The following is a 17,017-nucleotide window of genomic DNA, read 5'->3' on the forward strand; positions in this document are numbered from 1 at the left end:
AATTGGGAATATTTAGAAGAGGAATTCAGCCTTGTTAGGAAAGTGGTTATGGAGATTTTTGGTGGATCAAGACAAATTGTGGACAAAAGTGATTAAGAGCATACACGGGTTGACGACAGATGGCTGGGACATAGGAATTTCGGCCAGAGATACGGCAGCAGCACCTTGGAAAGCCATGCATGCCATTCTTCCTTGTTTTCTACCCTTTGTCAGGTATAACTTGTGTTCTGGAAGGTTTTGGGAACATGTGTGGGTGGGGGAGACACCACTTAAAGACCAATTCCCTTCCCTGTTCTCCCTTTCTAGGTACAAAAACTTAACTGCCTCATCTTTAGTTTCATCTATTAGTTTAGGAGCTCAACTTAATTGGGATTTGGGTCTCAGACAAGGTCTCAGAGATTTTGAGATGGAGTTGGTGTGGTCCCTAGTTCAGGTACTTCAAAAGGTCTTCTTAGAACTGTCAAAGGGGGATTCCTGGATTTGGACCCTTTCCTCTTCTGGCTCTTTTAGTTGTGCCTCTTTTTTCAATGCCCTAGCTCAACCCTCTCTTTCTCTTGCTATTCCCTTCCTTTCTGAAGAAGTCTGGGGAAGACTGGTCCCACCTAGGTTTGGAGCACTCTGTTGGGAAATAGCTTTGGAAAGAATAAATAGTTGTGATAATCTTCAAAAAAAGAAGTCTTTTTGGTGCTTGTCCCCGCACTGGTGTACCCTTTATAAAGCCAATGGTGAGTCTTGCTCTCATTTACTTATATCCTGCCTTTTTACTTCATCTATTTGGGAGTGGTTTCTCTCTTTATTTGGTTGCAGGTGGACTCCCCCATCAAGCATTCGAAGCCTCTTCATCTATTTAGTTGGTAGCCGGATCAAAAAGAGGGGAAAAATCTTGTGGAGGTGCACCAGGGCAGCAGTTTGTTGGACAATTTGGGAGGAAAGGAACCAAAGATATTTGTTGAAAAAGAAGGAAGCAGGGACACAATTATAGAAGTGATTTCTTTGAGGGTAGCACAATGGGTAAAAACAATGAACATATTTGATGATGCTCCAATAGAGACCATTGTGAACAACTGGCAGGAAATAGCAGTCTCGGCTCCAAGCAGAATCAATGTCCATCCTTTGTGGCTCCCCCCGATGGAAGGTTTTGTCAAACTCAACTTTGATGGGAGCAGTGAAGGAAATCTAGGGCCATCAGGGGTTGGTGGTGTTTTTAGAACAGAGGCAGGTTCAGTAATAGCCCTTTTTTCAGGACCAACTCCTTTAGGTTCCTCCACGAAACCTCACTTCGTTCCTCACAAAAGATGATGATATCATTTGTGAAGAGTAAACGAGAAATAATCACTTCTTGTCTACCCACTCTCCATCCCTTCAAGAGATTGTTTTCCTCTGCTTTTAAGATCAACCTGCTTAACACATCTGCCACTAAAGTGAATAACATAGGGGAGAGAGGATCCCCTTGCCTCAAGCCCCTCTTGGCTGGAAAAAAAAATCCCTTGAAGCTCCATTGATAAAAATGGATTAATAGCAAGAACTTATGTAGCCTCTAATCCATTTCACCATCTTTCTCCAAACCCTATTTCCTCTAAAACCTCCAAAAGAAAATCCCAGTCCACAAAATCATAGGCTTTCTCCAGGTCTAGTTTGCAAGCAAATCCCCTCTCTCCCCTTTTCCTCTTTTCTTCCATACATTCATTTGCAGTCAGAATTTGATCTATTATTTGTCTACCCAAAACAAAAGATCCTTGGTTTTGAGAGATCATAGAAGGCAGTACTTTGCTCAGTCTCCCAGAAAGAATCTTTACTATGATTTTATAAAGGCTTCTCACCAGTCTTATTGGTCTAACATCCTTTGGGTGTAAAGTGTCTTGCTTTTTTGGAATCATAGCAATAAAAGTGACATTTGCCCCCAGGCTCACTTCTCCTTTGACAAAAAAATCATCAAAAACTGCCAATAGATAGATAGAATTGCTTCTGTACAGTATTAGAGTTTGAATCCTTGAAAGGTTTCTCAGACCAATCTTGCTCATTAATCAAGTTATCATGTAAAGTGGAACAGCAGTTACCAATGATGCTTTTGAACCAAGAATCTTATCAGCAGTAAGGAAGCTTCCTATGACTTGAAGCAAATGCTCACCAGAAAAGGCTCAATACAACAAAATGATATACCCATGATTCCATGACCCCTACTTCAAGCAATCTTAACTGCCTTTTCCCTTAATGATAAAAAAACTGTTTTTTCCCTTAGATTTGTGCCCTTGAAGGAAGTTCAAAAGATTCTAAACTTTTTTTTCCCTTAATTTCCCGTAGAGAGTTTAGCATGTGAATACATGAAGAAGAGGCAAGCGAAAGATCAAAAGATAGATGTGGTAAGATAGATTAGATAAAACTGCAACATCTTGCATGTTAGGCATGAGACTAGACCAGTAAAGCTAGCTGGGACTCCATAACTTTCTGCATGTTGAGATGGTTAGGGCTCAAGACTGTACTTCTCTGGAGGTCAGCTGGGTGAAAAATAAACTTAAAACATGATTGCAATTATGTGGGTTACTATATAATTCTGGAGAATGAAAAATCCCCTGGGCCGGATGGCTTTTCAAACCTTTTTTATGTCAAGTGCTGGGAGTTTGTGAAGCAAGATCTACTCAATGCTTTTCAGGCCTTCCACTCAAATGCATCCTTGCAAAGAAGCTTGAATGCTACTTTTATCTCTCTTATTACTAGAAATCACACTGTTTAACACCCCCTTCATCCTTGAAGGAGCTATGAATCTAAAAGCTTTTAGGCCAATAAGTCTCTTTAATGGTTTTTACAAAATTTTGGCAAAAGTTTTGGCTGAAAGGATGAAGGGGGTGTTGGTGTGATTTCCAGTAATCAATGTGCTTTTGTCCCAAGAAGGCAAATGCTTGATTCTGTTCTCATTGCTAATGAGTTGATTGACTCTAGAAGGAGAGAGGGGATCCCAGGTCTGGTGTGTAAACTGGATATAGAAAAAGGTTATGACCATGTAAATTGGAGATGCCTGGATTTTGTGTTGGAAAGAATGAACTTTGGACAAAATTGGAGGAACTGGATGAAAGTCTGCATCTCTTCCCCCAAGGTTTCCATTCTGATAAATGGACAATCTGCAGGTTTCTTCGAGAGTTTTAGAGAGCTGAGGCAAGGCGACCCTCTCTGTCCCTTGCTTTTTACATGTATCACAGAAATCCTCTCTTTTTAACTTGAGGGCTGCTGTTTCTGGGTTGTGGGAAGGTTTTGCAATCTCTCTAGGGGAGGAGAAGGTCAACATCCTCCAATTTGGTGATGATACTTTCTGCTTTATAGATGCATCCCCTGAGCAGTTGGAGACTCTACTTGGGATTCTCAGTTGGTTTGAAGTTGTTACTGGGCTGAAAGTCAACCTAAGTAAAAGTCAGATCATTCCAGTCAGCCAAGTGCCTAATTTGGAGGAGTGTGCCAGATTAATGGCTTGTCGGGTGGATTTTCTCCCTGTAAAATATTTGGGTCTACCCCTTGGTGCAAAATGCTCTTCTTCAGCTATTTGGGATCCAGTAATTGAAAGATTGGAGAAAAAGCTCTCTTCTTGGAAGGCTAAATATCTTTCATTTGGGGGAAGAGTAATACTTTTAAAAAGTACCCTCTCCAATTTTCCCATTTTTGGGGAAGGTTTAAGTTTCAAAGTAGGCAGAGGTGACAGAATCAGGTTCTGGAAGGACCCTTGGTGTTTGGAGAATCCTTTGTCTGAGAATTTCCCTCTTCAGTTTCAGTGTGCTGCTAACCAAAATGCCTTGGTTGCTGAGTCCTATAACATCTTGGGTAATGTTGTGACCTGGGTCCCCCAGTTCAGAAGAAGTCTGTTTGATTGGGAATTAGACGAGGTCTTGGGACTGCTGGAAGCACTCCAAGCTCAGAACATTGACTTCAATCTTGAAGACGAGTGGACATGGAAGTGGAGTGGTGATGGCTGCTTCTCAGTCAAATCAATGGCCATCAAACTTAACAGTTCAGGTGCGGTGAATTTTCCAAGTAAGCAGACTTGGAACCCAACCAGCCCCTCCAAAGTCAATTTCCTAGCCTGGACAGTGGCACTAAATAAGTGCCTATCTAGAACCAACTTAGAAAGAAGAGGAATGCAGCTGTCAGATGTTTCTTGTGGCCTTTGTGGATTGCAGCCAGAGTCTACAGATCACCTATGCCTCCACTGCCTAGTTGCTGCCCAGGTGTGGGATCACTTCTTAAGTGCTGTGGGGATTTGTTGGGCCATGCTGAAATCTGTTAAAGACTTATTATGTTGCTGGAAGATTAGGAGCTTGAAGAAAAAACGAAAGTTGGTGTGGAGAACTGTTCCGGCTGTTGTCCTATGGTCCATTTGGACTGAAAGAAACAACAGAATCTTCTGTAATAAAATGAAAAGTCCAGAGGAGATAGTGCAGTGTGCAGTCAGTAAACTGTTCTTCTGGGTATCTCAATCCAGAATTCAAGCACCCGAATGTTCTGCAGTTGCTTAGGACTCAGTCTATTTGGTGTCTGTAATTGGTGCTGATCTCTGTCCTGTCCCTTTCTGGACAGGTTTCTGTTGTAACTTCTATCATCTTCAATAAAATTACCTTACCGTTTCAAAAAAAAAAAAAACTGGAGGTTTGGTCTCCTCCAAGTGATGGGTGGATGAAGCTCAACTTTGATGGAAGCAGTTTTGACAATCTGGGACCTTCTGGAATTGGGGAAGTGATTAGAGATGGTGATGCAGGAGTTGAAGAGTCAAAATTGGAAATTTATGAAATTTTATGTATTTCTGTATTTTTGGACAGTAGGGGTATTTTTATCATATTACAATTTTCTGTAGGTTCCAATAATAGGGTTTGGTTGTCTATTTATATTTTGTTTATGTTTAAAATTTCAGTCATTGCGTAAGTAGGATTAGGGTTATTGAGTCTTTTTTGAATTGAAAATAGGATATGACAGCTTAGTTTGAGTCCTACTAGGATTATTGAATCTAACAGTTTGACCCCTAGGACTATTATGAGTCTAACAGTTTGACTCCTAAGGTAGTAGGGTTATTATGAGTTTAGAGTATAAATATGTATGGACGTTTTACACAAAGGCAATGGAGTTTATTGAGTTTTCTTCAGATTATTCCAACTATGGTGAGTGATTCCCATGTCCTAGAGTGATTCTAGGCACCCTGTGAGTGATTCCAGGTATTTTTTCTCTTCTTTCTCTCCCTATTTTCTCTCTTATTTCTTCAAGAAGCCATTACAGCCATCAACAACCATAAAATTCTGATCAAAGAAGACCATACATTCTCTAAGGACTAGAACTGAGCTGGTCCTACATCAGATGGTGGTGGGAATATTTGTGGCATGCTTTCGGGGCCTATTGATCAGGGTAATTCAGTGAGAGCTGACTTTTTGGCTGCCATTGAAGGGTGTAATTCTAAAAGCCAAGGAAATGGGAATTACAAGGCTGATTGTAGAAGGGGATTCAAAAATTGTCACTGGCTGGTTGAAGGGGTTTTATGGCATTTCAGAAATGATTTCAAGCGATTCAAGATGCTGTCAAGGCAAATGCAAATTCAAGTAAGATGGGTTAGGAGGTCTGCTAATGGGTTGGTGGATGGACTAGCCAAGCAAGGAGTAAACAGACATAATTTGTTTTGGGCTCAATGTTAAAGGGGTGGTGGGATTCTTTGTTGTAAAGGGTTTTGTCTAACAACTTCTTGTTGTATTATTTTCCCTTTTAAGCTTTAATAAAATTCCTTGCATGGCTGATCAAAAAACATTATGTTAGTTACTATATATGTTTGGATGGTTCATAAATAGTAGTATGGCTATTTTAAGAGTTCTACAATTAAAGTAACCTTGTCATGCCAGTTTTTGGCATAGGTCCTTTCTTAGTGGGTCCCAAATTTCATATCGGTAAGACCTGATCATCTGAATAAGAAACACATGGGCCATGGAAAATTGTGGGGCCTCAGTACAGAACTTTGTGTCCTTTAGGTCCAGACCAACCACATTCTCCAAAAGATTAATGTAAAAGAAACTGTATCCAACCTAAAAATGGTTAATGTTTGATTCATTATTCAGATAACAATAATCATTTTTTAATTCTCTAGTTATGTTAGAGGCAGTTTATATGCCATTTTTTTCTTGATCAGCAGCAGTTTATATGTCATTTGATCTATTGCTTGGTGCAAAATAGTAAAATCTAATACCAACAAACATGAAAGCACAATTTCAAGCCTATGAGCAGCCACTTGGTGATTAGGTTTGTGCACAGTCCTCTCCTCCCATGACCTGGATATGGATAGATGAGGCCAGCAATGGTAATAGTTGTCAACTTGTCAAAGCAAAATCTTCATGCTCTTTTTTTGGTCCTCAATTATGGCAAATGTTTTCTTTACTTGTGCCAAGAAATCCTCCTCTAGGGGTGGTTGTTTTGAATCTTTTGATCACTTTTTATTTCCGACTTTTGTTTCTGCTCACTTAGAGTCTTGGGTAATATTTTCTGGCAGAATTACCACAATTTTTATTTAATGCGGGGTTTTGCCGTGATGGGAAAGTTATTGGGATCACTCAACCTCGCCGTGTTGCAGCAGTCACTGTTGCTAAACGTGTAGCAGAGGAATGTGGTGTCGAGTTAGGTCAGAAGGTTGGGTATTCCATTAGATTTGAGGATGCAACTTCCAGCTCAACAAGGATCAAATACATGACCGATGGGTTGCTTTTGAGGTAAATATTATTTGAACTGGTTTATTTTATATCTGTTTTTATATTCTTCACCTTCTAAGCTTCGTTTGGAGTCAATTTAGATTTATGATCTGTTAATTCCTATATGCTATTGCTAATAGTCGTCTTGCCAAGGGTTGGGATTGGGATTGTATCAGTGGTGGTTAGCTCTGCTAGTGCGGTGTTGTCTTGTATTCTCTTATGCGATATATTTCTTGTTGCCCTATATTTGGGATTGATAATGCTTATGCACTGCTTTCTTTCTCTTGCTTTTGTTCTCCTTTTTTCCTCATTGTCTAATAATATCCTTTTTGTTATAATTAAGGAATTCAACAAAAGGTGGCTCTACCTGGTGGGAAGAGTGTAAAGTAGAGGGGTGGGCAGGATTTCGATTCTGGTAAAAACTGAAGTTCTTAAAAAGAAATCTTTAAGCTTGGGGCAGGGAGGAGTTTAAAGCAGCAAAAGAGGAAAAAAACAAAATCTTCTTGAAGCTGAAGGATCTTGACATTATGGAGCAGAATGGGATTTTGGATGGAAGTGATAGAAGTGGAAGGACATTTTTTAGAAAAGATTGGGAGAAGATTGTTAGGAGGGAAGAGATTTTTTGGAGGCAAAGGTCTAGATTGAGATGGTTAAAAGAAGGGGATAACAACTCCATTTTTTTTTATAGTTATGCAACAAGAGGCATAGGAGAAAGTGCATTTCTAAAATTAAGGTGGGGCAAAGAGAAGTGGAAAGCTAAGAAGAGATTGGGGAAACTATTTAAACTTGTTCAAGAACCTGCATACCAAGGAAGACAAAATGAGTTTTGAATTAAAAGGGTCTATCTTTAGTATGGATGGAGATAGAGCTCTTAGGCCTTATGGTTTCCCTATGTTCTTCTATCTGATATGCTAGGGTATGATAAAAGTAGGGGATTTTCATCATTCAGTTATAGTGAATAAAGGTGTTAATTTGACTTATAAGTCTAATCCTAAAGAAAGAGGGAATGCTGGAGGTTAATGACTTAAGATCAATCAACTTGGTTGGGGACACTTCAAGATTTTGGCAGAAGTGTTGATAAGGAGGTTGAAGGAAGTGGGAATGTGGCTCTTCTGGGGAAATTGTTATTGGAGGTCCTCTTTAGAGAAGAAGAAATTGTGGGCTAAAATAGTGGCTAGCATTCATGGGCTGGAGGACAACGGATGGGATCCTAGAATTCGGGCAAGGACTACAAGTGCATCACCTTGGAAAGCCATCCATGACTTGTTACCAATTTTCTCCCCTCTTATTGGGTATGACTTAAACTCGGGCAACCTTATCAAATTTTGGGAACAAACTTGGGTGGGGAATGCCCCTCTGAAGGTTCAGTTTCCATCCTTATATGCCCTCTCCGACTTGAAAAATGAGCCAATTTCTTCCTTCATTATCCCATCATCTTCAAACTCCGGGTTTAGGTGGAACTTGGGCTTGAGGAGGGATGTTAGAGATACAAACCTAAACAACATCTTGAGTCTCCTAGGTCTTCTTGAAAATATCTTCTTGGACCCCACAAAGGAAGACACTAGAATTTGGACCCCCACCCCCAGAAGCACTTTCTCTTGCACCTCTTTCTTCAAAGTCCTAACTCAGCCTACCAGCCCCCTAGGCCTTTCTTTCCCTATCAAAGAGATTTGGTGCAGACCAATTCCTCCTAGGGTTGGTAGTTTTTGTTGGGAAACGTTTCTGGAAAGAATCGACACTAGTGATCTGATTCAAAAGAAGAGACCCAAGACATGTTTATCCCCCTCATAGGTGTATTCTTTGTAAAGTTGATGGGGAGACTGGTTTTCACCTATTGGTGTCATGCCAGTTTGCAAAGACTATTTGGGAATGGGCTTCTTCCCTCTTTGGGTGTAGTTGGACCCCTCCATTGAACTTGTAGAGCCTTCTTCTTTTTAGGTGGCATCTGAAAAGGGGTAGGACTGTGGAGATGCCTAAGGGCTGCGGTATGCTGGTCTCTATGGGAAGAAAGAAACTCTAGAATCTTCTCCAAAATAGAGAGAAGTTCTGAAAACCTGAGAGATATGATTCATATAAGGGTGGTATAGTGGCTGAAATCATCAGAGCTGTTCAGATTATACAGTGGATGATCTGTGAAGGAAATGGGGGGAGATTGCCAGATGCACCTAGGTCAAAACAGGACTGAGTTTGTCTTGGACTCCTCCCCCCTCAGGCTTTATGAAACTGAACTTTGATGGTAGTAGTAGAGGGAACCCTTGCATTCAGGGGTTGGGGGTGTGCTTAGGGATGAGAATGGGAATGTTTAAGCCCTGTTCTCAGGTCCAATTGGGGTGGGTCATTCTCTCAAAGCGAAACCTATGCAGTTGTGGAAGGTGTCCAAAGAGCAAAGGAAATGAACATAAGAAGACTTGTAATTGAAGGTGATTCAGAGGTGGTTCTAGGTTGGCTGAATAAAGACAATACTGGGTTATAGAATTACAACAATGAAAGGAGAAAGTTTAGGTGGCTGGTTAAAGACATGGAAGTCAAGATCAGCTGGGAGAAGAGATATGCTAACTCGTTTGCTGATGGTTTAGCTAAGCAAGGGGTGGCGAGGGAATCTATGTTCTGGGCTCAGTTGTATCTCTAATTCCTATTCATGGGGGCTCAAGTCTCAATTGGGGGAGATAAGAAAGTTTATCTCCTTCTTTGTAATTATTATTTCTGATTGATTAATGGAATGTGTTATTGATAAAAAAGGAGGTTGAAGGAAGTGTTGGGAGGCGTAACTTCTCTCAACCAATTTGCTTTTGTCATGGGGAGACAAATTGTGGATTGGATATTAGTGGCAAATGAGTGTCAGAAGAAAGAAGACAAAAGGGGTAAGTTGGGTGCACTCGTCAAACTTGATTTAGAAACGGTACAAATGTCAAGTTTGAAGGTGAACTTTGAAAAAAGTTGTGTAGTGGGTGTGAATTTGGAGGTGGGAGAAATTAGGGAGAGTGCAGAAGTGCTAGGGTGTGAGGTCTCAGGATGGCCATTGAACTACTTGGGATTGCCATTGGGTGACAATCCAAAGAGGGAGGGTTTTTGGAATCCGGTGGTGGAAAGATTTGAGAAGAGACTTGTCTCTTGGAAAAAAGAATTACCTTTCTCTTGGAGGTAGGATGACACTGATTAGGGCTACTCTAGAAAATTTACCCATTTATTTCCTTTCAGTGTTCAAAATCCCAGTAAAGGTAGCTAACAAATTGAAAAAGATGATGAGAGATTTCCTTTGGGAACCGGAAGAGGAGAAAAGGGACCATAGGGTAAGCTGGAAGGTGGTGACCAGGAGTAAAAATAGTGGTGGTTTAGGGCTTGGGAACATTAGAGAAAGGAATTTGGTCCTTCTGGGGAAATGGCTGTGGAGATTCCCACTAGAGAAGGAGAAATTATGGGCCAAAATAGTGGTAAGCATACATGGGCTGGAGCTAAATAGATGGGATGTTGGAATCTGGGCTAGGACCACAAGCGCTTCACCTTGGAAAGCCATTCTTGACTTATTACCAGTTTTTCCCCTTTTATTAGGTATGATTTGAATTCAAGTAACTCCATAAAATTCTGGGAACAAACTTGGGTGGGGAATGCCCCTCTAAAGGACCAGTTTCCTTCTTTGTATGCCCTATTTGTTTTTAAAAATGAGTCAGTTTCCTCTTTCATGACCCCCTCCTCTTCCATTTCTGGGTTTGGTTGGAATTTTGGTTCTGAGAAGGGCTGTGCGAGACTTAGACCTTGATAGGTTTTCCAGTTCCTCCTACTTCTTGATAATGTTTTCTTAGTCCCTGTTAAGGATGACTCTAGACTCTAATTCCCACCCATACTGGTTCTTTCTCATGTGCCCCCTTTAAAGTGTTAAGCCAGTTCACCAATCCTGTAACCCCCCCTTTCCCTGTTAATGAGGTTTGGTGCTAACCATTTCCTCCTAGGGTTGGTAGTTTTTGCTAGGAAGCCTTTCTGGAAAGAATCATCACTGGTGATCTGCTCCAAAAGAAGAGACCCAGTACTTGTTTGTCCCCTCATTGGTATGTTCTTTGTAAAGCTGATGGGGAGATTGGTTTTCACCTACTGGTGTCTTGCCAATTTGCAAAGTCTATTTGGGAGTGGGTTTTCTCTCTTTTTGAGTGTACTTGGAATCCTCCTTCAAATTCGCAAGGCCTTTTTGCTCCTTTTTTCAAGTGGCGTATGAAAAGGTGAAGGACAATGTGGAAAGGACTGAGGGTAGCAGTATGTTGGTTTTTATGGGAAGAAAGAAACTCCAGGATTTTCTCTGAAGTAGAGAGAGGTGCTGAAGAGCTGAGGGCCTTGATTCATATAAGGGTTGTACAGTGGATGAAATCCCTAGAGCTATTCACAAATTATACAGTGGATGACATGCTGAGGAAATGGGGTGAGATTGCTTGCTGTTCCCAAATTAAAGCAGGGATGAGTGTGTCTTGGACTCCTCCACCTGTGGGTTTCATAAAACTAAACTTTGATGGAAGTAGCAAAGGGAACCCTGGACAATCAGGGATTGGGGGTGTTTTCAGGGATGAGAATGGGGTTGTTTCTGCCATGTTCTCAGGCCCAATTGGAGTGGGTGACTCTCTCAGAGCTGAGATCCATGCAGTTATGGAAGGAGTCCAAAAAGCTAGGGAGATGAATATCAGAAAACTCATAATTGAAGGGGACTCAGAGGTGGTGGTAGGGTGGCTGAATAAAGAAGATAGTGGTTTATGGAGTTATAGCAATACGAGGAGGAAATTCAGATGGCTGGTTCGAGAAATGGAAGTTGAAATCAGTTGGGTAAAAAGATCAGCTAACTCTGATGGGTTAGCTAAACAAGGGGTGGACAGGGATTCAATGTTCTGGACATAGATGTAATTTAATATTCTTTTTGCTGTTTTCTCTTTCTTTCTTGTTTCCTTTCTTGGGGCTCAAGCTGAAGTGGAAGATAAGAAAGTTTGTCTTCCTCTTTGTAATTTTTATAGTGATAATCAATGAATTGTGTTATTGATAAAAAAATGGATTCAGTGGATAAAAGGGTGTACCGACTTTGCTTGGTTCTCAGTGTTGTTAAATGGTGAGCCTAAAGGTAGCCAAGGTCTCTGGCAAGGACAGCCTTTGTCCCCCTTGCTTTTCATTTTGTAAGTTGATATTCTTAACCAGTTTATTGATAAAGTGAAGAGTTTAGGTTGGTTGAAAGGTCGTCAGATGGGACAAGAAGTAGTTAACATTTTATTTTGTTCATGGAGGTGAACTTGGAGAATATAACCAATCCTAGAAAGGATAATTCATTGCTTTGAATTGGTATATGGGCTCTAGGTTAACTTTTCACAAAGTGGTTTAGTGGGGATAAATACATTTAATGAATCTTATGGAAGGCTTTAAGGAGATTCTGGGATGCAGAGAGAAAAACTTACCCACTTCCTATTTGGGAATGCCCCTTGGTTTGAATCCAAGAAGTAACAGCTTCTGGAACTTGGTGATGGAGAAATGTGAAAAGGAGTAGCCACAAATTCTCTCAAAAGGGGGAAGATTCACTTTAATAAAAGCTTCCCTTGCTAACTTACCTACTTCCTTTGTGTGCTTTCCTGGAAAAGTAAGGACTCAGATTGCAAAGATGCAAAGAGATTTCTTATGGGACAGGGGAGATGAAAGAAAGAATCTCCTTGTTAGTTAGGAGCAAGTGTGCAAACCAAAGGAATGTGGAGGTTTGAGTATCAAGCATATTAGGAATTTCCCTATTAAGTCCAATGCCATATGGACAACAGTCATCGCTAGCAAGTATGGGAAGCATGCGAATGGTTGGGATAGCAAGGACCAACGGAACTGGGTGAAAGCAACCAACCCCTGGAAAGGTTATATCTCTATCTATTCTAACGTCATTCCCTTTATTAGATATAAAGTTGGGAATCGTTTTAAAATCAAAATTTGGACTGATCATTGGTGGGGTGAATCTACTTTGGATGAGTCCTTTACCAGACTTTTTAAACCTGTATAGAAACCAACAAGCTCCTGTTGCTACCTGCCTGTCTTTCTTTTCTCATGGTATTAACTGGAACCTAGATCTTCAAAGACCTCTAAGGGATGTGGAATTAGAGGAGGTTGCAAATCTCCTCTAGTTCCTCAGCCTTCGTACCTAAACCAACACATTTGGAACTTCATTCCACTGGTAAATTCTCAACCAACTCCTTTTTCAAAGCTTTGACAACTAGAGAGCTAAACCTTCCTTCTCCCTATAATATAATATTCGGTGTTCTCACATTCCTCCTAGAGTCTTTCTTTTTTTGTGGGAAGATAGTTTGAGGAAAATAAATACATGTGACCTGGTGCAAAAGAAGAGCTGAGGTAGGTTATGCATCTCCCCTCATGCATGCTCTTTACGCCTTAGGGGTGGTGAATTGGTGGAGCACATCCTTCTTCATTGCTCAGAAAAATTAGGGAAATTTGGCACCACCCCCTTAATCTTGTTTGCTGGCCATGCCTGAGCATATTATAGGTCTTATTTGGCAATGGCAAGGTAGAGAGCACTTGGCAAAAGGGAAAAAGTTTATTGGCCACAGTATCTCATGCTGTTTTGTGAGGTGTTTGGGAAGAGAAAAACAACCGCGTGTTAGATAAGTAGAGAAGAGGGCCACATATCTTGATGACCTGATTGCTCATTATCTGATTTATGTAATATGTGGGTGGTAAATGTTAAGACTCAATGGTATCTCTTTGAATGATCTGCAGAGAGATGTGAACTTTTTATTTTCTCCCCCTATGGTTCCTTCTATTCCCTGGGTTTAAGGCTCAAGTCAGGTAGTGGTGGTAAAATCGAACTTTGATGGAAATGCTTTGGGGAGCCCTGGTGTAGCTGGAACTGGGGGAGTGATAAGGGAAAGGATGGTTGCATTTGCTTGGATTTGAGTGGCCCAATTGGTATTGCTGACTCCTCAAAGGCAAAGGTATTGGCTGCTCTAAAGGGATTTGAATTGCAAAAGCATGGTTCTCTCCAACCTGTCCATTGAAAGTGACTCTACTTATACCATTAAATGGCTAGGGGAAAAAGATGGAGGTCCCTGGAGGCTGGCTCATTACTTGAATGAGTCTAGAGACACCTTGCACTCGGTGAATGCAAATCTACATTGGATTCCTAGAGAGCTAAACTCTATAGCTGATAGACTAGCTAAATCAGGGGCCCAAGGGGAGTGTTTGTATGGTGGAAGAAGGCTGGCTGTGTAATCTTAGTGGTGGTTTCTTTTTTTTATTTTCTTTTTCCCTGTTGTACATTTTGTCATGTACCTTCTTTATTTTCAGTAAAGCATGGTTATCTTCTCTCTTTCTCTCTCAAAAAAAAAAATCCTTTTAGATTTTCTCAACAGCATGTGCTCATTCAATGTTAAACAGTACTCATCACTTGGGAAGTCATGTGGAAACTTGAAAGTATTTATGTTGAATGAGTATGTGTATGATCATATTGGATTGGGATCAGATTATGGAAATGGGTGTATGTCTGAGACTATAGAGACAAGTGACCTTGAAGAGATCTTGGAGATGAAAAGGAAGGTCTAGGTTTCCAAGGTACACATTTTGTTCTTTTCCTTTGTTTACTGAATTTATTAAACTTTGTCATGAAGAGTAGTATTATGGATGTGTCTTAGCATATTTAGAAATTTATAACTATTGAAAAATTACAGTGTAAACTAGCTTTTGAAATATTGGTAGGAAGCTTTTTTAATAACAATACATTAATATAATGCTAGAACTGATTCACATAAGGGTGATGCATTGGCTGAAATCATTGGATTTGTTTACAGATTTCTCAGTGGATGATTTGCTAAGAAAATGGAAACAAGTTGCTAGTTCAGTCTCAGTTAAGAAGACCTTAAGTCCTTCTTGGAATCCTCCACCACACGGCTTTATTAAGCTGAATTTTGATGGTTGTCGTATGGGAAATCCAGGGCCTTCTGGAGTTCTGGTATTGGGGGAGTTCTAAGGAATGAGAATGGGCATGCAATAGCTATGCTCTTTGGCCCGATCGGAGTGGGAGATTCTCTGAGGGCCAAAGTACTGGCAGCTTTGGAAGGGGTACAATCAGCTAAAGACCTGAATATTAATAAGCTGGTTATAGAAGGAGATTCTGAGATTGTAGTGAGCTGGTTAAATGTAGACAACTCTAGGATCTGGAACTACATCAATGAAAAGAGAAAGTTTAAGTGGCTGACTAAGGACATTGAAGTTAAATGCACATGGGTAAAAATAAGTGTGAATACTTTCGCAGATGGGTTAGCTAGGCAAGGGGTGAATAGGAATTCTGTTTCCTGAGCTCAGATGTAATTGTTTTTCTTCTTTTTTGGGTGTCTGTCGACATCCTTGGGGAGTTAAGATAGTTTAGCTGCCCTCCCTTGTAAGTTATTTTTTTCTGTTAATGAAATTCCTGTTATTGATAAAAAATACATTAATATAATGCTTGATATATTTACAGGGAAGCGTTGCTGGATCCATTTCTCTCTAGGTATTCGGTTGTCATTATTGATGAAGCTCACGAGAGAACTGTCCACACTGATGTATTGCTAGGCCTGTTAAAAAATGTACAGAAGACAAGATCACAATCCACCAGCCAAATGAGTAGCCTTGAGAAGATGAAAGCTAGCAATGGAACTGTGCTTGAGAAAGACAATCATGCACAAAGCCAGAGTTTTCAGAAGTCGTACCACGGAACAAAGTTTTCTCCATTGAAGTTGATCATAATGTCTGCGAGCTTGGATGCAAGGGGTTTTTCTGAGTATTTTGGTGGTGCCAGAGCTGTCCACATTCAAGGGCGCCCTTACCCTGTAGACATACTCTATACTCATCATGCCGAACCAGATTACCTTGAGGCAACCCTGATTACTGTTTTTCAGGTGGTTAACTCATGTCATGCCATTTTTCTTTCTTCTATAACCTATACTATTTTTTTTTTTCTATCGGTCTGAGCTTGTTATCTTCTGTATCTTTTTTATTTATACTTTTTTCCTATTTAATGTGAGACCTTTTGTAATCCATTGAGACAACAGAAGTGTGGACACACCTAAAGAATGGGGTAGGGGTGGGGCTGTGGGGAACTGGTTCAGTTGATTTAACAGGATGTGTTTTTTCTTTTCTTCTGTTATTGTTACCTGCTTTCTTGTATCTATACAATGCCCTTGTTTCTGATGTACATCTTGCATATTATTTCTTATCAATAAATACCAACTATTACTGATCAGAAAAAAAGTTGAAACAGGATAGAAAAGGAGAAGAACTAGTGGAGTTGACTTGAACATCAAGGAAAGTAATGTCAGCCTTTTGGATTGCCCAGTCATTATCTATTTATCTCTTTATACTGCATTTTATTATCCTTTTGTTACAATTTATCATTATTTCCTGGTTTTCAACCCAGGCAGTTTGGCTGTCAACTAAGCTTGGACTACCTTCTTATCTAACATTTCTTTTATAATGATTTAGTGGCTATGCTCTTGATATAGCAATGGTCACCCCTGATTGAGTTGCTCATTGAAAACAAAACTCAATCAATTGTTTTTTCTGATGTCTAGGCTGAGCTATGTGCGCCCCATTGTATTCCTGCTTACTTTTCTCTATTCTGCCTCTTTTTGAACGTGGATTTTGTTATTTTTGTTAGATCCATTTGGAGGAGGGTCCTGGTGATATACTTGTATTTTTGACTGGGCAAGAAGAGATCGAATCTGTAGAGAGACTTGTCCAGGAGCGAGTTCAACAGTTACCTGAAGGCAGTCGAAACCTTCTGGTTATTCCCATGTTTTCATCTTTACCATCAGAGCAGCAAATGCGAGCTTTCAGGCCAGCTCCATCCTGTAGCCGTAAGGTATTTACGCTGATATATGTTTTTTTTAGTAGTATATGGATTAGGTGGTTGGTATATGTTTTAGAAGGATGCTCAATGGCTTATGAATTACAAGAAAACAAACCTAATTGTGGAGAACGCTCAACCCAGAGAGAATGTTGTGGTTTGTGAATTTTAGGAAATTTAGGGTTGATAAAAAAGAATTATAGGAACTTTAGGGTGAATGTGGTGCAATTGTTTAAAAGGCGCGCCTAGGTGCATAGGCAAGGCACGTTTTAGGGTATGCACCTCGCCTAGGTCCTAAGCGCAACAGTTTCAAAAGGCGTGCGCCTGGTGTGCCTGATGTTCCTTGTGCCTTAGCCCAGGCGTGCACCTTTTTTAAATTTTTGCGCTTTTTATTTTTTGAACCTAGCGATTGGGATGGGCGCTCCGCCTTCGGACCCTGGCCAAGCCCCTCGAGACAAGCCCAAACAAGTCCATGTTAGGGTCTTAA

At 40.5% G+C, this 17,017-nt stretch overlaps 1 protein-coding gene across 4 annotated transcripts in view; it reads left to right on the forward strand.

The window, feature by feature from the left end:
* LOC104599437 (RNA helicase family protein) overlaps positions 1-17,017 on the forward strand; it is a 48,964-nt gene that overhangs the window by 9,265 nt on the left and 22,682 nt on the right. For all 4 annotated transcript variants that reach the window (XM_010261988.3, XM_088901218.1, XM_010261979.3 and 1 more), the window contains 3 exons: positions 6,503-6,719; positions 15,166-15,583; positions 16,342-16,545. In XM_010261988.3, coding sequence (XP_010260290.1) covers positions 6,503-6,719; positions 15,166-15,583; positions 16,342-16,545 — 839 coding nt within the window. The remainder of the gene's footprint in view (positions 1-6,502; positions 6,720-15,165; positions 15,584-16,341; positions 16,546-17,017) is intronic.

The sequence above is a fragment of the Nelumbo nucifera genome, chromosome 3 (assembly GCF_055504915.1).
Source record: "Nelumbo nucifera cultivar China Antique chromosome 3, China Antique-T2T, whole genome shotgun sequence".
In the NCBI taxonomy this organism is placed as follows: Eukaryota; Viridiplantae; Streptophyta; class Magnoliopsida; order Proteales; family Nelumbonaceae; genus Nelumbo; species Nelumbo nucifera.